Here is a 21,527-nt window from a genome sequence, read left to right as displayed (position 1 = left end):
TTATTTGAGCACAGAGCTTTATTGTTTTAGCATCAACCATAGAAAACTTTTTATAGTCACATGAGGACAAAAGGATCAGTCAAAAAATGTCAGAGAGATTAGGGGTATTTATACATACCACAACTGGCCTCATTTATCAATATTTTTGGAAATCCTTGTGCAAATGCATGTGTGATCTGAAACGAATAAAACATTTGCACCGGATTCATGAAACAGGTGTAGACACAGCTTTTGTATCCGTGTGTGTATGTTAATAAATACCAATCAATCGTAAATAAAAGGCGTGTGCACAAAATGTGTAATTAGCATATACTGCCGCCCCTAAAATACCTTCGAAAAAACCATAATCTTTTTTCATGAAGCTTACCCATGATCTGATTTTTAAAAATCATTATATGACTGTGTGTGCGACAGAAACTTTGTAACTTGTCTTTGTGAACATGAAAATATATATGAAAACTTATTTAGTACTTAACATCTATGCCATGATGTTTTCTTATAATAAACTTGAATTTGAACTCGCCGTTACTGTCCGTTGTTTATTCTGTTCAACGATGAACAAGGAAAGCTGATTGTCCTGGTGGAGAAACATAAAGCGATGTGCCCAAACTGATGAAGATCCACTGGGATCGAAACATTGTCTACAATAAAGGTGTGTAAGGCGCATATCAGTGTGCAGGCTTCCTTCATTTCATCCAAACTAAACATTGGTAATGAATCTATGTTTGTTTAAATCGACGATATAAACTACATGTGCCACATAGCACTGGAGTAAAAACAGTGAACAATGTGGAACAGGGGAACAGGAAAAACTAAAATGGTTTGACATAAAACTGGAGGCAAAGTTATAGGAGAGACGTTACTGTCTGGGATTATCAAGGAGCAATGTATTTTCACTGTCCTGTGCCAGTCAGCAAGAAGCTGAGGACGGAAAGCCGTGCTTTAAAGCCATGCTTTCATCTTCTGTACACAGACATTCAAGGTAGATTGTCAATTATTCAAAGTGCCTCTTAGGGCAAGTGCATGGAGTTCAGGGGCCTGGTTTAAAACCACCACCATCAGAACCAGCTCCAAAACGTCCACCAGGGTTCTTCTTGCACTTCTGAAACCGAATGGAATCAGAGAGAGAGAGAGAGAAGTCTTACTGTCTTGGGTTGGTGCTATAATCAGAAAGACAGCAGTGTTCATTCTGAAAGCACATGATTGAGCACTGTTTTAATACACATCAGTAACCCAATCACTGCTCTCCCACACGTTAGCATGTTAGCTGTGCTGTTCAGGGAGTATTCAAATTATTCCAGGTTTCCCAACAGCAATTAGTCATGAATACAAGCAAAATAAATTATGTTATTTATTTTCTTTTGGTCAGTAGTTGCAGCATCTCTATATTGGGTCATTGAGGCCATACAATAATCACGTTTATGGGGTTTGTTTCTCCAGGAGTATCTGGGTTTGGTTTCTGCAGGCAGTGACATGTAGCTGAATGCCACACTCAGAGTAAGTATCTGCAGCCAGTGATTGTGTTTGTTGGGCGTCTGTGAGGGGCGTGTCACACGTTCTATCTGAAGCCTGGAACCACACAATAAGAAACAACTGGTGTCCTTAACTCCCCTAGTACAGCTCACCCACCTATACTAATATGTTGCAGTCCTCCCCTGTTTATATCCAGAGGAATTGTGTTATACTGACAGAACAGAAAGTGCACAATCATATCAGAACTATGAATGCATTCTGTTCCTTTGATTTTGTTCCTGGATTCTGTGTGATGATGATGATGATGATGATGATGATGATGATATCTTTATTTCAAATTAAGTGGTGGCTTTACTTTGATAATGAAACAATTGAGAAATTGTTTCATTATCAAAACACACAGAAACACACACCTACACACACGTGTACATACAGAAACAAACACACATACACACACGTGTACATACAGAAACACACACACATACACACGTGTGTACATACAGAAACACACACACACGAACATACAGAAACACACACACATACACACACATATACATACAGAAACACACACACACATGTGTACATACAGAAACACACACACATACACACGTGTGTACATACAGAAACACACACACACACACGTACATACAGAAACACACACACATACACACACGTGTACATACAGAAACACACACACACGTGTACATACAGAAACACACACACACGTGTACATACAGAAACACACACACACACGTGTACATACAGACACACACACCTACACACACACACACACGTGTACATACAGAAACACACACCTACACACACATCCTCAAAGCCAGGTGGATGAGGCTGAATGGAATCACACAGAGAGAGAATTCTTACCTTCAGTGTCTGGCACAGTCTGTCCCTGTTTCTGCTCTGTAATCAGAAAGACAGCAGAGTTTATTCTGAATGCACATGGTGCAGCACTGTTTTAATACTGTTAGTTATTATCGTTGTTCTTGTAATTTATTATTTTTCATATTCATGTCTGGTGTTCTGTTTACATTCATTAGTCTTTGCACTCGTCTTCCCCTGAGATGTCTGAGTCTGAATGTTTCTGATCCCAAGTCACTCCCCTGTCTGCGTGCTCCACTATTCGGGTGGTTTCGGACACGATTCCTTCTGTTCTTACTTCCTGCTTTCTCTCCATTTCATGTTTGAGATAACACTAATATACTAATCCCAACTAACATAGAATTTGTATAGTACTAATTATACTAACACACTAATATTTTTGTCAAACTAACAAACTAACATTCACTAGTTTTGGGTATTTGTAATTTAATTACGTAACTAACGCATCTCCAGTTTCAATTCTGTTCTGTAACTCCGCCTCCCTATTCTATCACTGATTACTTACTTAGTTCTATTTCCTTATTAGCTTCACTTTAAGCTCTATGGGAATTGGATTTTATCCAATCTCGAGACGGAAAAACGATCTACGCAACGGCATCTTGATGGCCAATCAGGGCAAAGATGCGCTTTAGCGACCAAATTTGCATACGGTGGCTCTATAAGCGACATTGCAGGCCGTCTTCTCAAATTTAGCAACCTAGCTGGAGACTTACGTTTCTACCACGCCGAAGTTCTTCGTCTGCGAGCAGAAACGCGCCGCTGTGAGGAAGGAGCTTTTTGTCTCGACTCGAAGGCCCTCGCTGGACGACGTCGAGCTCGAAGATTTAGCCGTGAAGCAGTGCCAAGGGTGCGACGCGGCCGTGGAGGGTACGGACCCTCACACTTCTTGAGTTATGTGTCTCGGCGAGACCCATGCTCTCGCGGCCTTATCTAAGGTGACCTGCACCGCCTGCGCTGCACTCGGGGCGCAGGAGTTTCTGCGCCGGTAAGCATGTGTAGCGTGGTTAGCTCAGCTAGTTCGCTAGTAAGCATGGTGAAGTGCAGTGAAAGCGAAGGCTGGTAGCAGGTTATCGCGACAACACTCCCCGATGACGTAACCCTCAAATTCAAAAAAGGAACGTTGTTGCCCTTGGCTAGAGGCGAGTTCGTCTTTAGCTGACTGGTAACGCGTTCGTTCAACAAATATTTGGACAAGTGAGAGGCCGGGGTTCAAATCCCACCTCGGACTCAGGCAATTTCTCACCTGTTACACATGCACCACGAAGACGCCAGGGCTGACTTCCTGGAGCCTTTCGCCTTTTCCCCCCGAAGGCAAGGTTCCGTCTGACACGGCCCATCTGGAAGAGGCACTCCTAACCCTCGCTAACAGCTCTGGGGACGAGGACGACAACCTCCTTCTCCACTCTAGCGATCAGGAGATCCGTCCAGAAGACAATTTGGAGCCTTCTGGCTCTGTCGCTATCCCAACAGCGACGGGTGAGTTGGAGCACCACCCCTCCCTGTTGAAAGACTTTCCGCTCGTGATGAAAGCGGCGGCGACCAGAGCGGAGCTCCCCTGACCCCCTCCTCCTGCACCTCCCCTGACCCCCTCCTGCACCTCCCCTGACCCCCTCCTGCACCTCCCCTGACCCCCTCCTGCAGCCCCCCTGACCCCCTCCTCCTGCAGCTCCCCTGACCCCCTCCTGCAGCCCCCCTGACCCCCTCCTCCTGCAGCTCCCCTGACCCCCTCCTCCTGCAGCTCCCCTGACCCCCTCCTCCTGCAGCTCCCCTGACCCCCTCCTCCTGCAGCCCCCCTGACCCCCTCCTCCTGCAGCTCCCCTGACCCCCTCCTCCTGCAGCTCCCCTGACCCCCTCCTCCTGCAGCTCCCCTGACCCCCTCCTCCTGCAGCTCCCCTGACCCCCTCCTCCTGCAGCCCCCCTGACCCCCTCCTCCTGCAGCCCCCCTGACCCCCTCCTCCTGCAGCTCCCCTGACCCCCTCCTCCTGCAGCTCCCCTGACCCCCTCCTCCTGCAGCTCCCCTGACCCCCTCCTCCTGCAGCTCCCCTGGCCCCCTCCTCCTGCAGCTCCCCTGGCCCCCTCCTCCTGCAGCTCCCCTGACCCCCTCCTCCTGCAGCTCCCCTGACCCCCTCCTCCTGCAGCTCCCCTGACCCCCTCCTGCAGCCCCCCTGACCCCCTCCTCCTGCAGCTCCCCTGGCCCCCTCCTCCTGCAGCTCCCCTGGCCCCCTCCTCCTGCAGCTCCCCTGACCCCCTCCTCCTGCAGCTCCCCTGACCCCCTCCTCCTGCAGCCCCCCTGACCCCCTCCTCCTGCAGCTCCCCTGACCCCCTCCTCCTGCAGTCTGAACGTTTGTTTATCTGCAGTTCCCAAGGCGCTGATGCAACGAACAATGTTGCTATCTTAGCGATAGCACAGACAAACTTGATCGAGTCCCTCACTCCCTCCCTCGCAGATGATGTTTCTGCGGAGCTGAGGAAGAACGCGGGTGCAATCCTGCACCTCACCCAGGTGTTGGCACAGGATTTTGGATGGATTATGGGCTGGAGTGTAGCATCTCTTAGGCACTTATGGCTGGCCAACTTGGCACTCCCCGAAGCGGAGAAGGTCCCCCTCCTTGATGCCCCAGTCTCTCTCGACGGTCTCTTCGGTCCAGCGGTGATCGAAGCGATAGCGAGGTTTAAACGACTGGATGAGGAGAGACCCACTCTGCAGAAGCACCTGCCTCTTGCCTCAGAAGCAAGACGCCAGGATCGCCGTTCATGGTCTAAGACTCGCCGCACTCCTGTGTCGTCATCCCAGCGCTCAACTGAGGAGCAGCCCGGTGGCCGTAGAGACGCTACCACTATTGCTAGCGGCAAGGCTTGGACGAAGCCGTTCAACCCTGCTGCACCCAGGGCTCACCCGCCTCAATCGAAGTGTTCCTGAATTTCGACGGGAGAGTGTCATAGAGGCAGTCCGGTCGAGTGGACCGGACATCCCTCCTGTATCACAGACTTTACTAGCGCCTACTCGGGAGCAAGTTTCGCCCTTACAGTCACAAAGCACACTCCCCCTCTTGTTACACAAACATTACCCTTGCCCTCTGCCACAAAGCTGGCATCAGCGTTGGTGATTTCCCAGTCAAAAGGGGCCGTTTTCCCCCGTCATTCAGGCAGTATCGGAGTCCAGCCAGGACTCCACGTCGGCCTATCCCAGATAAGCACCATTCGAATTCGGCCCCGTCCCCACTTAAGAGCCGAGCTTCTGCAAATTCAGAAGCCCGCGGTACAGTCTGCACTGCTTTCAACCAGGTCCATGTTCAACCTTTGTGCTTGGACTCGGAAGTGCAAGCTGACGCCATGGCTCAGTACTGTAATCAGAGCGGGCTACGCGTTACAGTTCGCTGTCCCCCCTCCTCCTTTTGTAGGAGTAAGGGAAACAAATATGCAGCGTACTTTCCGTCTTGTCCGCAAACATGACGAAATGCAAGGGTTTTATTCTCTTTATTTCCTCGTCCCAAAGAAAGACGGCGGTGTGAGACCAATATTGGACCTGAGAGCACTAAACCAACTGTCATTTGGTGAAACGACGTTTTCAGATGCTAACGCACAAGCGTGTAATGAGCTCAATCAGCCAAGGGGACTGGTTCACGCTCGTAGATTTAAAAGACGCTTACTTCCATGTGAACATTGTACAGCGCAACATTGGCAGTACCTTCGTTTCACTTTTCTGGGAAGAGCGTACAAATTTACCAAACTCCCATTCGGTCTGTCCCTAGCACCCCGCACCTTCGAAATGGTGGCGCGGGCTGCTATCGCCCCGTTGCGACAACAGGGCATATGTGTCTGGACGACTGGCTTGTGTTAGCCCCTTCCAGGGAGTTGGCTGCAAAACACACCGAGATGCTGATACCTAGGGCTCCGGCTGAACTCATCGTCAATGACGGCGCGCCTCTCTCAGGAGAGAATTGCTTCCCTGAGAGACTACGCTTGCCGATTTCTCCCAGGTCGCTGCATCAGTGGAATCACGATTATGCGCCTGTTGGGTTTAATGGCGGTAGCAATCGCCGTAGTTCCGTTGGGATTGCTACGCATGAGACCGGTGCAATTCTGGCTCAAGCGAAAGCATTTCCACCCAATGAGAGACCGCACAAAACTGTTTCGCATTCCGCAGTCCGTTGTGAGAGCACTATCGCACTGGCGAAATGGGCGAATGCTGAGTGTCGGTGTGCCAATGGGCGCTATCTCCACTCATGTCCCTGTATACACAGACGCCTCCACCAAGGGGTGGGGGGCGGTCTGCAATGGAATGATGGCGAGCGGGTTGTGGAACCCTCCTCTGCCTCATATCAATGTGCTGGAGATCACAGCAGTATGGCTGGCATTACAACGTTTCAAACCCCTTCTTCGGGGCAGACACGTTCTAATCAGAAGCGACAACAACGCGACAGTCGCTTACCTAAACCGACAGGGTGGCACCAAATGTCCACTTCTACACCGGCTGCCGGTGAGGATCTGGACTTGGGCATACGTCCCGGGGCAGCTGAACTGTAGCGCAGATCTCTTGTCTCGGGGCGGTCCCTCCCCCCTAGAGTGGTGTCTTCACCCACTCGTGGTAGCGGAGGTGTGGTCACGCTTTGGAAAAGCGAGGGTGGATTTATTCGCCCATTATGGTTTGCGATGACAGCAACCGGCTCGCCCCCACTGGGAGTGGACGCCCTAGCCCATCGCTGGCCCAAGGGCCTCCTCTATGCCTTCCCTCCCTTTGGTCTGGTACCGCAGGTACTAGCCAAAGCGAGAGAGGAGAAGAAACCCCTGATTTTGATCGTGCGAGATTGCCCGCACAAACAGTGGATCGCCGATATAGCCCTGCTGCTGACCGGCGTCCCGTGGCGACTTCTCCAGCGCTGGGACCTCCTGTCACAGGGGGCGGGGACCATTTTTCATCCCCACCCAAGCAGGCTGCGCCTCACGGCTTGGCCCGTTAGGAGCAGGCTCATGAACATGGGATTGAGCGAGGCAGCTGTAAATACTATGCAGCATGCTCGCGCTCTCAACCACAATGGCTTATAAAGGCAGATTGGAGGCCTTCGAGACTCGAACACTCTCAGGACCGCCTAGTGTGCCCTGTATCTGTAGTGCTCAACTTTGTGCAGAGCCTACTTGATAAGGGGTTATCTTTGTCCACGTTAAAGGGGTATGTCTTCACAATTTCTGCATGCCATACTGGCTATGGTGGCTCTACGGTGGCTGCCCACCCCCTGGTAAAGCGTTTTATCCAGGGCGTCCGGCATCTGAAACCTGTGGCCCCACCCCGTGTTCCGCAGTGGGACTTAACGGTGGTACTAAAAGCCTTGTGTAGCCCTCCTTTCGAACCGCTGGAGAGCGTTGAATGGAGAGCTTTGTCCCTTAAGGTGGCGCTGCTAGTTTCTGCTAAGCGAGTAAGCGATTTATGCGCCTTGTCTGTGCACCCAGACTGTCTCTCCTTTTCAGGATTTGACAGAGTTGTGCTGAGACCGAACCCTGCGTTTACCCCGAAGGTTATCACCACGTCCTTCCGCTAACGGGTATTGGACCTGGTGGCTTTTAAGCCCCCTCCTCATGAGGATGAGGAGGATGCTATGCTTCATACACTTTGCCCAGTGCGTGCTCTGTCGATATACGTACGATGTTTGCAGCCTATTCAACAATCAGATCAGCTGTTTGTCTGTTATGGCGCTGCTGCTAGAGGAAAACCTGTAACTGCACAGAGATTTTCCCATTGGCTTACTGACGCAATCATTACATTACATTACATTATTGGCATTTGGCAGACGCTCTTATCCAGAGTGCATACCCATAACCAGGGATAAGTTCGCTGAAAGACCCTAGAAGGAAGTACAATTTCAACTGCTACCTGTACAACAAAGATAAGGACAAGGGCCATTTTTTTTTTTTTTGAACAAACAAACAAACAAACAGAGAAAAGTGACCAAAGTTAACTATCCAAACACTGCTTACCTAGCCAACTAAAAATACACAAGGCAAGTCACAGAGACAACAATTAAGGTTCACAGGGAGGTAGGGAGGGATGGGGAGAGGTGCTGCTTGAAGAGGTGTGTCTTCAGCTTGCGCTTGAAGGTGGGGAGAGATTCTATAGTTCTGACCTCAACGGGGAGTTCGTTCCACCACCGTGGAGCCAGAACAGACAGTAGTCGTGAGAGTGAGGTGGAGGTTCTGAGAGGGGGAGGTGCCAAGCGGCCTGTGGAGGCTGAACGAAGAGGTCTGGCAGGGGTGTAGGGTCTGATGATTTTTTGCAGATAAGCTGGGGAAGACCCTTTAACTGCTTGGAAGGCTAGCACCAATGTTTTGAATTTGATGCGAGCCATGACAGGCAGCCAGTGGAGGGAAGTAAGCAGGGGGGTGACGTGTGAGTATTTGGGAAGGTTGAAGACCAGACGAGCTGCTTCATTCTGGATGAGTTGGAGGGGTCTGATGGCGGACGCTGGGAGGCCAGCCAAGAGGGAATTGCAGTAGTCCAGGCGGGACAGAACCATCGCTTGGACCAGGAGCTGGGTCGAGTAGGGGGTGAGAAAGGAGCGGATTCTCCGTATGTTGTATAGGAAGAACCTGCAAGACCGGGTCACCGCCGCAATGTTCTCGGAAAGGGACAGTCTGCTGTCCATCACCACGCCAAGGTTCCTTGCACTGGGTGACGGCGTGAGTGTGGTATCCCCGAGGGAAATGGAGAGATCCAGATGGGGAGAGGTATTAGCAGGGATGAATATGATTTCAGTTTTACCTGGGTTGAGCTTTAGATGGTGGTTGTCCATCCAGCTCTGGATGTCCCTCAGGCAAGCAGAGATACGGGCTGAAACCTGCGTATCAGACGGCGGGAACGAGACGAACAGTTGGGTATCGTCCGCGTAGCAGTGGTAGGATAGCCCATGTGCAGTGATCACAGGGCCAAGGGAGCGAGTGTAAAGAGAAAAAAGAAGTGGGCCAAGGACTGAGCCCTGGGGAACTCCTGTGGCGAGGGGCCGAGGTGTCGATACCGAACCAGCCCAGGCAACCTGGAAGGAGCGACCAGAGAGGTAGGACTCAATCCAGTCCAGGGCTGTGCCACAGATGCCCGTTGCTGACAGGGCAGACAGGAGGATGGAGTGATCCACAGTGTCGAAGGCAGCAGAGAGATCTAGAAGAATGAGGACAGAGGAGAGGGAGGCTGCTCGTGCGGCATGGAGTGACTCACTGACGGAGAGGAGCGCAGTCTCTGTCGAGTGGCCCGATCTGAAGCCAAACTGATGGGGGTCTAGCAGGTTGTTGTTAGAAAAGAAGGAAGAAAGTTGAGTAGAAGCGGCTCGTTCTATAGTTTTAGAAAGGAAAGGAAGAAGAGATACCGGGCGGTAGTTCTGGATGATGGAGGGATCCAGGGTAGGCTTTTTTAGCAGCGGAGTGATGTGGGCCCTCTTGGAGGATGCCGGAAAACAGCCGGAAGACAGGGAGGAGTTGACAAGGGAGGTGACAAATGGGAGAATGTCAGGTGTGATAGTTTGGAGAAGAGAAGAGGGGATAGGGTCAAGGGCACAGGTTGTAGGGCGGTGGCAGAGCAGGATTTGAGAAACATCAGAGTCTGTAAGGGGGGAGAAAGTGGAAAAGGAAGGGATGGGCCTAGAGGGGGGGAAGGGCACAGTGAGGGGGGCGGTGGTTGTAAAGGATCTGCGGATGACTGTGACCTTCTCATCGAAGAAATCAGCAAAGTCATCAGCAGCGAAGGAGGACTGAGGAGGAGGAGGCGGTGCGTTGAGGAGAGAGGAGAAAATGGAGAAAAGTTTCCGGGGGTTAGAAGCGGAGTTTTGAATTTGTGTTTGATAGTATTTTGCTTTGGCGGCAGTGACATCGGAAGAGAATGCCGCCAGGAGAGACTGGTAAGTCATGAGGTCTGAAGCGTCTCTGGATTTCCCCCACTTCCTCTCCACTGCGCGGAGGCTGGCCCTGGAGGTACGGAGGGTGTCAGATATCCAAGGACTGGGAGGGGATGTGCGAGGTGGCTTTGAGACAGGGGGACAGAAAGAGTCAAAGGCGGAGGAGAGAGATGAAAGGAGGGTGGCAGATGCAGAGTCAGCGGGGAGTTTGGAGAAGGATTCGAGAGGGGGGAGTGCGGCGGTGACTGGGCGCACGAGTTTATGGGCTTGCCCCCTCTGTCGGGGGTTCGCACCCACTCTACTCGAGGCTTGGCAGCTTCTCGGGCACTTTTTAAAGGGGTCAGTGTGCAGGACATTTGTACAGCGGCGTCATGGAGTTATGCGCCTTTGTATGTTTTTATCTGCGAGATGCATCGACACCGTCGGTTGCATATGCAGTCCTGAGCCTGGCGTCCAATCGGACGTAGCAGCTGCTCAAACACATTATGTGCAACGCCTCTATGCGGTGGCTAGAGGCGTGCATGTTTATATTGACTATCTCCCGGCTTGGGTATTCGGTAGCTGGTTTACATGAACGAGCGCTGGGGATGGTTGTGGCTCCTCGGTTTATACAGTCCCCCCTTTTTTCATACAGGAAAAAGGGCTGGCTATTGAGGGGAGCCCCCTCTTGATTGGCTATCACTGCCATCGCCTGTTGTTCTGCATCAAGAGGCTGATGTTGACGACAGGGCGTGGGCTATAGGGCTCCCATAGAGCTTAAAGTGAAGCTAATAAGGAATGGGTACAGCGGTACCCATTGTTTTATGAGTTATTAGCAAGCTTTAAGCTTCACAGGCCCTGTCTCTTTAAGCTTCACAGGCCCTGTCTCTTTCCTTCGCTGAAAATTTGTCTCGAAGAAAGAATGACGGCCTGTGATGTCGCTTATATAGCCACCGTATGTAAATTTGGTCACTAAAGCGCATCTTTGCCCTGATTGGCCATCAAGATGGCGTTGCGTAGATAGTTTTTCAGTCTCGAGATTGGATAAAATCCAATTCCCATAGAGTTTAAAACTCGCTAATAACTCATAGAACAATGGGTACCGCTGTACCCGGAAGTTTCAGTGAAGTATTTGTCTGTCTCTCGTTATCTCTACATCTCCTGATTCTATGCAATTGTCTACTCCCTAGTCCAGAGCCATTTGTATTACGTGTGTCTTTGTGAATCCAGTCCGCGTTTCCCCCTCGTTATTGTATTATTACCCTTTCATGTGTCTCACCTGATGTTTATTTGTTAGACCGCCCTCACTCCCATGCCCCGCCTAGTTTGTCTCATTTCCGTGTATTTATACCTGTCCTTTTCAATTGCACCTTGCTAGTTCGTCTTTTCCTGTGTTTTCCTGAGTCCCAAGCCCTGTTCTAGCCCCTTTATTCCCGAGTCCTTCCCCTAGTGGCATTCTGTTCCTTTGATTTTGTGTGTTTTGTGTGGTCTTTCCCTGTTTCTGCTCTGTAATCAGAAAGACAGCAGAGTTTATTCTGAAAGCACATGGAGCAGCACTGTTTTAATACACATCAGTAACCCAATCACTGCTGTCCCACACGTTAGCATGTTAGCTGTGCTGTTCAGGGATTACATTCATCATCAAGTTATTCCAGGTTTTCCAACAGCAATTAGTCATGAATACAAGCAAAATAAATGATGTAATTTTTTTCTTATGGTCAGTAGTTGCAGCATCTCTGTATTGGCTCATGGAGGGCATAAAATAATCATGTTTATGAGGTTTGTTGCTCCAGGAGTATCTGGGTCTGGTTTCTGCAGGCAGTGTCATGTAGCTGAATGCCACACTCAGAGCAAGTATCTGCAGCCAGTGATTGTGTTTGTTGGGCGTCTGTGAGGGGCGTGTCACACGTTCTATCTGAAGCATGGAACCACAGAATAAGAAACAACTGGTGTCCTTAACTCCCCTAGAACAGCTCACCCACCTATGCTAATATGTTGCAGTCCTCCCCTGTTTATATCCAGAAGAATTGTGTTATACTGACAGAACAGAAAGTGCACAATCATATCAGAAACATGAATGCATTTGGTTGCAGCATATATTTTTGCAGTGCATATTTTTTCAGCGTGTACTTTTAGAGGGTGTATTTTTATATGCAGTGTGTATGTTTTTCTGCTGTTCTGTTCAGTCAGGACTTTTTAGTCATAGCGACTTTTTTCAGTTCTGAATTTTTAGTCATAATGTAGAAACTAAAAGACACTTATCACTTACATGGTCTTTCTTTTCCCTACAAAATTGTACAGTATATTTACGTGTAGGACTGTGTGGCCCCTGTGCTGTAGTGTGGGGGTTCATGTAGGACTGTGTGGCCCCTGTGCTGTGTGGGGGGGTTCATGTAGGACTGTGTGGCCCCTGTGCTGTAGTGTGGGGGTTCATGTAGGACTGTGTGGCCCCTGTGCTGTAGTGTGGGGGTTCATGTAGGACTGTGTGGCCCCTGTGCTGTAGTGTGGGGGTTCATGTAGGACTGTGTGGCCCCTGTGCTGTAGTGTGGGGGTTCAGTCCTCCAGTCAGTCACACTAAAGTATCTACAGCTAGAACCCCACCTTGAGTGAGTCAAGCTGCTTCACAGAAACAAGGAGAAAATCTCACCCTATTGGCCACCGGCACTCAGTTAACTCTGATCCTATTGGCCACCGGCACTCAGTTAACTCTGATCCTGTTGGCCAGCTTCACTGAGACACAGCTCCTTCCTGTTTCTAAAGCATTCAGGAACCCTGTGTTTAATGCTGACAGAGCTCAAAGCGGTGTGGCTGATACTCACCACAGCACTGGAAATAAATGACAACTGCAATGAGAGCGATGAGGAGAACCGCAGCAAGAACACTGGCAACAATTCCCCACGTGTTGATCCCTGAGGAGAGAGAAAAACAGAATATTCACAAAACAAATATATTTTAATACAAATTGTGTTACTTAGGGGGTCCCCTTCTAACTTTAAATTCAAAACAAAAATGATTATCGGTCAATTTAAATCTGTCTGTTTTGTTAGTTTGTTGTCAGATGGTAACGTGGGCCTGCCATTCTCTCCAGTGGTTTCTCTGTATACGCTTTCAGACAGATGCGGTTCTGGTTCTGTTCTAGAGTCTCAGAACCTTGGTGCTTTCTGGCGAACCAGCCCGCGTCCATACCAGTTTATGAAGAACCAAAGTTCCACCGCCCTCCGTTGATGATCATGAGTGTAGCTCAATGCACAAGGCCGGTGGAATATGACACGAATATGATGAATATGATGGTTCACAAGGAAAAAACAACTATTTTTTGGTTCCAACTGAGAACCAAATTTTCAAGTTCTGAACCTATTTATTTTGGGTCTGAACGCGTCGGGCCGGTTCAAAATTGGGTTGGGGAACTGGAACCGGCACGGAGCCTTGCTGGTGTGAAAGGCCTCTGTCTGATCTGCTCGTGTACTGACCCGTTTTTGTGCCCTTAACCCTGCATCCAGGGGAGGACTGTCTCCTGCCTCGTCTCTCAACTGTACGTCGCAACTGCATTCTGACACTGTTTTAAACTAGCTACATGTAGTTCATCGGTTACACATACTTAATGAACTATATGAGTACAGACACACCTATGAGTGCAGCACTGCAGAGTACAGACACACCTATGAGTGCAGGACTGCATATAGTGGCGTATTTTGATGCTTCAAAAATAGCCACTGTCCAAGCCGGAGCGGGGGTTTGACGCACAATCAAACAATCGTGGAGATCCGATTTCAAGTTGAAACAAAAAATGCATTTATTCTGCTTAAACATTGAACAAAAATATTCTCCAAATTGACTTTTTACAATAAACAAAAATAGACTTTGCTTTGGCCTTTTTTGTGTGTTTCTTTCTTTGTGTCCTTTCTTTGGTTTGTGTGGTCAAAAAACGATTCCGTCTCCCCGTCTCCCTAGGACTAACACAGGTGCCGCAAATTACTTCGCTGATTAAATAGATGCAGTTGCGGCTCCGGCCAAAAGGGGGAGGCTTGCTATAGGTAGACAAAATAATAATATTCATATTTATAATTATAGATCAACTCATATCATTATGGCTCCAACACTGCACCCAGGTGAGAGTGAGGTGTGTACAGGTGTGAGTGAGGTGAGAGTGAGGTGTGTACAGGTGTGAGTGAGGTGTGAGTGAGGTGTGTAGGTGTGTACAGGTGTGAGTGAGGTGTGTAGGTGTGTACAGGTGTGAGTGAGGTGTGTAGGTGTGTACAGGTGTGAGTGAGCTGTGTACAGGTGTGAGTGAGGTGTGTGTGAGGTGTGTACAGGCGTGAGTGAGGTGTGTAGGTGTGTACAGGTGTGCGTGAGGTGTGTATGTGTGTACAGGTGTGAGTGAGGTGTGTAGGTGTGTACAGGTGTGAGTGAGGTGTGTAGGTGTGTACAGGTGTGAGTGAGGTGTGTAGGTGTGTACAGGTGTGAGTGAGCTGTGCAGGTGTGTACAGGTGTGAGTGAGGTGTGTACAGGTGTGAGTGAGGTGTGTAGGTGTGTACAGGTGTGAGTGAGGTGCAGTCAGCTCACCTTTGCAGTGGTCTCCCACAGTCAGTGGGTCTGATCTCTCAGGTCTGATCTATGAGGTGTGTACAGGTGTGAGTGAGGTGTGTAGGTGTGTACAGGTGTGAGTGAGTTGTGTAGGTGTGTTCAGGTGTGTGTGAGGTCTGTAGGTGTGTTCAGGTGTGTGTGAGGTGTTTAGGTGTGTACAGGTGTGAGTGAGGTGTGTACAGGTGTTAGTGAGGTGTGTTGGTGTGTACAGGTGTGAGTGAGGTGTGTACAGGTGTGAGTGAGGTGTGTAGGTGTGTACAGGTGTGAGGGAGGTGTGTAGTTGTGTACAGGTGTGAGTGAGGTGCAGTAAGCTCACCTGTGCAGTGGTCTCCCACAGTCAGTGGTTCTGATCTCTCAGTACTGACAGAGTTCTTCGCCTCACAGGTGTAGGTACCGCTCCACTCCACAGTCTGAGGTAGATACAGGTGTGGGGCACTGTGAACAGGGGAGCTCCCATAGTTCTCCTCTCCCTCTCTGTACCAGGTCAGGGTCGCGTCTGTCCCTCTCTCCACAGTGCACAGTAGAGTGCAGGGGTATTCATTATGAGTGATGGTAATATGGGGTTTTGATACAGGAACTGTACAGAGAGTAAAGGCAGTGAAGGCAGCATTCAAAACATTATTAATGCAGAAAAACAAATAATTATTAGTCGGAATTTGAATAAAAGTAGGACCAGAACATACAAACTGAGTACATTTTCCATTTAATATCTAAACATGTAACTTTAACAGGTAAAATAAAAGAACAGCTAAACATCATCTAAGAAATTGTTTAGGCTCTCAGATTTCAGTCTGTTCCCAATGCATCTTGGATGCATTTACACCTGCATTATATGGCTAATAACTACACAGATATATTCAGGATGCTCATGACATTTAAGTGTAAATGGGGCCTAACTGATCTGCCCAGTGTGACTGACAGCCTGCATTACTGTGATTGACAGCCTGCATTACTGTGACTGACATCATTCCTACAGATGGTGCATTTAATCATATTACTACTACCAAGCCTGCAGTTTGTCTGTACCACCTACAGTTTCAGCACAGCAGAACTATGAAAGTTAAACCCAACAGAAAATCTAAAATGTCAAAAACAGTTTCTGCTAACATTTTCATTTCTCTGACGTATTTTGTGTATATAAATTATATAAAACAGATCCTGAGGTAACAGAGGAAATTATATGAGCTAACGAGTTAAAATCAGGCGTTATTGGTCATCTTTAAATCATAGACCTGGTATGAATCCAGTCCGCAGGGGGTGGAACACATCACTGTGTTCTGTAACTCACCGTTTTCCTCTAGGCACGGGTTTTTCCAGAGAACATGCACGAAAGAGAGATGATAACATATTAGAACGCTCATGAACACAAATATTATACCAAACAAATACAGTATATGATCACATTACTATAGTAATATCAAATTTGTTTTATATTACAAAGAGAAAATTACAGATATTGAAATTCAGCCCCCTAATTATATCATGTAACCTGTACATATGGCTGTAATATAGAACTATAGACTATAGACTATAGAATCTCTCCCCACCTTCAAGCGCAAGCTGAAGACACTGACCTCTTCAAGCAGCACCTCTCCCCATCCCTCCCTACCTCCCTGTGAACCTTAATTGTTGTCTCTGTGACTTGCTTTGTGTATCGGTATTTTTAGTTGGCTAGGTAAGCAGTGTTTGGATAGTTAACTTTGGTCACTTTTGCTCTGTTTGTTTGTTTGTTCAAAAAAATAAATAAAAAAATGGCCCTTGTCCTTATCTTTGTTGTACAGGTAGCAGTTGAAATTGTACTTCCCTCTAGGGTCTTTCAGCGAACTTATCCCTGGTTATGGGTATGCACTTTGTTGTACGTCGCTCTGGATAAGAGCGTCTGCCAAATGCCAATAATGTAATGTAATGTAATGTAATATCCATGTACTTCAGGATTCGAGAAGGTTGTTTGTAAACCTGTGTGAAACCTTCCTGATGACAGAGTTGAAGATCTGTCCTCTGATCAGGGGTCTTGGTGGCAGTAGTGTGGCTGCTGTACTCAGTGTATCACAGTGACCTGAGCTTATACCCCTGGCCCCTGTTACAGGTGGTTATTATGGGCCTGTTTGGGAATAATGGCTACAGTGGTATAGCAGGGAGTCTAATGAACACAGCAGCAACCTTACAGAGGAACTACTACTTCTGTAACAGGAAACACTGATGACCTTACACAATCAACTGAGAAAGAACAAAGAAATTATCAAAATAAGTGTGCTTCAAAATGTAGAGGCGCAGTTACAGAGCCGTATTGAAACTAGAGATGTTAGTTAGTATGTTAGTTTACATGATTAAATTCTAATTACCCAAACTAGTTACAGTTAGTTAGTTAGTTAGTTAGACAGACAGTTAGTGTGTTAATATAATCAGTACTGTAGAAAATCTGTTAGTTGTTATTGGTATATTAGTGCTATCTGCAACATGAAATGAGGAAAAAGCAGGAAATACGAAAAGTGAGACTGAGAAGGAATCGTGGGAAAACGGAAAATTCCGAAACCATCCGAATAGTGAAGCACGCAGACAGGGAAGTGACTCGGGCTCAGAAAACATTCAGACAGACATCACAGGGGAAGACGAATGCAATGAACTATAAATGGATGAACAAACAGACAACCAGATATGAATATGAAAGATTATAAATGACAATCACAAATAAACTAACAGACAAAACGCAGGAACATTACAGTATAATTCCGTTGCACAGCAACACTGAAACTGGCTCAGAGTGGCACTGTACTGAACACACACAACCCCTGCCACACTGCACACACTGCTCACACTGCACACACTGCACACACTGCTCACACTGCTCACACTGCCCCACACTGCTCACACTGCACACACTGCCCACACTGCTCACACTGCACACACTGCACACCGCCACACTGCCCACACTGCTCACACTGCTCACACTGCACACTGCTCACACTGCTCACACTGCGCACTGCTCACACTGCTCACACTGCACACTGCTCACACTGCTCACACTGCGCACTGCCCACACTGCTCACACTGCTCACACTGCACACTACCCACACTGCACACACTGCTCACACTGCTCACACTGCTCACACTGCCCCACACTGCTCACACTGCTCACACTGCTCACACTGCACACACTGCTCACACTGCTCACACTGCACACACTGCTCATACTGCCCACACTGCCACACTGCTCACACTGCCCACACTGCTCACACTGCTCACACTGCCCACACTGCTCACACTGCTCACACTGCTCACACTGCTCACACTGCAAGCTGCTGCAACTCAGAGGGGAGCCTGCTGATTGGTGGAGATCTGATACATGTACATTTGTACCAGAATTTAAAAAGTCAAACATGGATCACTGTAAAGCCACTCTCCATGGAATTACTTACAACATAAAGAACAGTGAAAACAGCCAATAATCTACACTGGCATGCATACATCAGCTCTGTTTAACATACTTCTGTACCTAACATTTAAATGAGAGAAAATGCAATAATACAATACACACACATAGCCAGTCATACTTACCGTACACCGTCAGCTGGTATTTCTCCTCTACAGACTGAGTCCCATCGTTTCTCACAACTTTATACAGTCCTTCGTCCTCCATCTTGAGCCCGGAGAGGGAGAATAATCCAGTGCGGTTGTCCCACTGCAGTCTGTTATTGTACTCGTTAGAGAGTGGTCTTCTTGCACCGCTGATCACGTGTGCAATTACCTTACCGCGGTACATCACATTCCCGCTGTTCTTCACTTCGGTTGGGAACTCCACGCTCTGTCCCACACGTTCATGCCGCTGTTTAACCTGGCCATAGACACTCCCTGCTGCAGACACACAGACAGAGGACACCATCAGGGACAATGACAATAATACACTCACACATACATACAGATATACGCATACTGCACACAGACATACATACATTTTCAAACTTTATTTTGGGCCATCTCAATAATTAAATGTCAACATTGTAAATCCGATAATGGTAAGTCAGCCTAATTGCCAAATTAAATATTGACATTGACAGTGTGCAGTGTGCAGTGTAACCTCACAGTTACAGAAATCCCTGTAGTTTACGTCCACTGGTCGATTTTGTGTCATTTTTTAAAAGCATCGCTTAAAATTATAATTCGTCATGTTTTCATCCCTCCTCCCTACGGCTTCTGCCTGAGATTGGCAGGTAATCTGTGAATATGCTGCTGTGAACTTCGTTACAGACGGGGTTGTGCACTCAAAATTCCGTGATCACGCAATATTTGGCTGATAGAATATAACCCCGGGTCTATTTTACCATAGGCTACTGGTCTAATGATTTGACTTTCCTGCCAATACAGGTCTCTGTACAATTTGATATATTTTTATGAAGCGCTAAACATGCATTTTATATGGCGTTGGACAATCGTTTAACAACATTTGTCCACTGACGTATTGCTTGGTTTATTAGTAGATACAGCATAGTGGAAAGCTACGTTTGGTTCGCGGGTAGTTTGAATTCGCCTGTCAACGAATAAACACGGATCTTCTGTGAACCTTAACAAACGACATAACGTTACAATAAGCCATAAGGGAGACGGGTGCGTGGGGGGGGGTTGGACCCAAAATGCAGGACTCAGACAAAGATGTGAGTCCTGTCACGGCTTTGAGGGAATGTCCGTAAAGAAGGAGCGTAGTCGAAAAAGAAGCAAAGTTCATACACGTATAATCCAGCCTAAACCAAAGTACAGTACAGTACTGAGGGAGAAGGCAGTCTCGAAATTGGTACACCATGCAAAAAGTCCAGTAACCAGGAAAGCTGTCAGCGGGGCAGTAGTGCAGATGGACAGCAGGCAGGCTCGGAGTCCAAGGCGGCACAAGAGTCAAGACCGAAGTCCGCTCCACGGGGCAAAAGCACTAAGACAGCAGGCAAGGATTTGGGGTACAGGCAGGCAGTGGTCAACAGAAGTCAATAACTTTGGTCGGTAACAATTCCGCAAAGGCTTGCTATGACCACTGAGCTTTATGCAGGTGTAGACAGGTGCAGACAATTAGCTTGAGAGCAGCATGTGAATGGAAATCAGGTGTGGAGGATTGACAAGTTAACAAGAAAATTTGTAATCGTTAGTAATAAACCTATCCTGCCCTAGCGTTAGTAAATTAGTAAATTACATTTACGAGAAACATAAGGTAAACATGAACACATGGTTAGAATGTTGGTATTACCCAATCCTGATCAAAGTTAGTAGATTAGTAAGTAGACAAGGGAAAATGAAACAGTTAGGGAAGCTCCCTGATTATGGGTATGCACTTCGTTGTACGTTGCTCTGGATAAGAGCGTCTGCCAAATGCCATTAATGTAATGTAATGGAAGCGTGAGTGACAGAAAAGGAGAGAGAGAAAGCAGGAATGCAAGATTTGCAGAAAGACACAAAAAAGTGTATGCTAATCAATGAACGGAACAAAATAACATGAAACAAACATAAATTGTGACATAAGTTTGCGAACTGTGACATGAATAAATTATATAACGTGACATGATAAGACTAACAATTAAATCGTAACAACTAAACCTGAAACGTAACAGGACATGAAAATTAAACGTAACAAGAAATAAAACATAAAAACGTGGCGAGACTAGACGAACATAATACGTGACATGACAATAAAGTAACTAAGACAATAACTGAACATGAATGACAATAATGACAAACATGACAATAAGTCAACCAACGACAACAGAAATTATTTGATAACTCTAATACTGTAGCATTCAATTCCCTGTGGTGTTTGCATTTTAAACCCCCTGAAATGGCCAGATCGCTTGCTCAAACTACTGAAGCTTGTCGATTGCCAGTCTAGAATAGTTTATAATATGCCTAGTGATGAAGGTGCATTTATTTTAAACTGAGTTTACCATTTCACCTTCAGAAAAAAATAACGGTTATCGGTTATCAACAAATCAGTTTCGGCTAACTGGTGAACGGTTTAACCGTTCACACCCATAATTGTGGTCTGTTTTTCTTGTTGTACTGTGATCTATTTTTAATGTTACTACATGTGAGGACCAAAGTCCTACAATGTAGTGCATTAGTTTCATTGCGAGGCTGTTACTAGGTTATTTCTACCACATGAAAACCTGGTTTCATTTTAATGTCTCACAGGTAAACACACACACGCACACGCACACCCAAACACACACCAACATGCACACACACACACACATACACACACACATTGACTCTTGCCATCATCAGGGAGTGAACCTGCCATCACTCTGAGGATGAAAAAGATTAGATCATCAGACGTAGGCGCAGCAGTCCCTGACCATTGCAGTTTCTTACCAACTACTCCTCGACCGTACAGGTCCAGTTAGCAACAGATACGCCAGAATTTCACGGTAAACTGTATATTTAACCAGCTGTGAGCGGTAGCTAAAGCCAGCATTAATTTCATTTCACTATCACCTCATTCAGTATGCGCCACATAATGTACTTTCGATTTGCTTGTTCCAGCACATTTCAAGCTATCGTGAAAACAAATTCATTGAAACAGTAATATGCCGCGACACGCTGGTTTAATACAACAGAGAGGTTGCTCGTATTACCTGAGGTGAGAAGCAGGAACACTGAGAAGATGCTCTTCATGGCTTCTCTCCGCTGCGGTCTGACGCTGAACAGCGGCTCGGGTGACCATCCTCCGTGTCCAGCAACCAT

General features: G+C 47.5%; 1 protein-coding gene across 1 annotated transcript; it reads right to left on the bottom strand.

Annotated features, from left to right (window-relative positions):
- LOC133130429 (coxsackievirus and adenovirus receptor homolog) lies at window positions 1-21,527 on the bottom strand. The gene is made up of 6 exons (XM_061245023.1): window positions 21,419-21,527; window positions 18,366-18,662; window positions 15,127-15,387; window positions 13,046-13,135; window positions 2,356-2,391; window positions 1-1,102 (listed from the first exon to the last, which is right to left on the bottom strand). Exons 1-6 carry the CDS (start codon window positions 21,525-21,527, stop codon window positions 1,059-1,061), a joined length of 837 nt encoding a protein of 278 aa, XP_061101007.1. The 3' UTR covers window positions 1-1,058.

The sequence above is a fragment of the Conger conger genome, chromosome 6, assembly GCF_963514075.1.
Source record: "Conger conger chromosome 6, fConCon1.1, whole genome shotgun sequence".
Classification (NCBI taxonomy): Eukaryota; Metazoa; Chordata; class Actinopteri; order Anguilliformes; family Congridae; genus Conger; species Conger conger.
Note: the sequence above shows the minus strand (reverse complement) of the source record. Positions and strands in the feature narration are given on the sequence as shown.

What these genes read in the sequence shown, in the direction of transcription:
- LOC133130429 (XM_061245023.1), bottom strand. Translation starts at nt 21,527, where the DNA reads ATGGTTGCTGGACACGGAGGATGGTCACCCGAGCCGCTGTTCAGCGTC. An exon ending in TGTGGGAGACCACTGCACAG is followed by an intron (nt 13,136 to 15,126) that starts GTGAGCTTACTG and finishes CTCTCTCCTCAG; the next exon opens with GGATCAACACGTGGGGAATT. An exon ending in CATTTATTTCCAGTGCTGTG is followed by an intron (nt 2,392 to 13,045) that starts GTGAGTATCAGC and finishes TTCTGATTACAG; the next exon opens with AGCAGAAACAGGGACAGACT.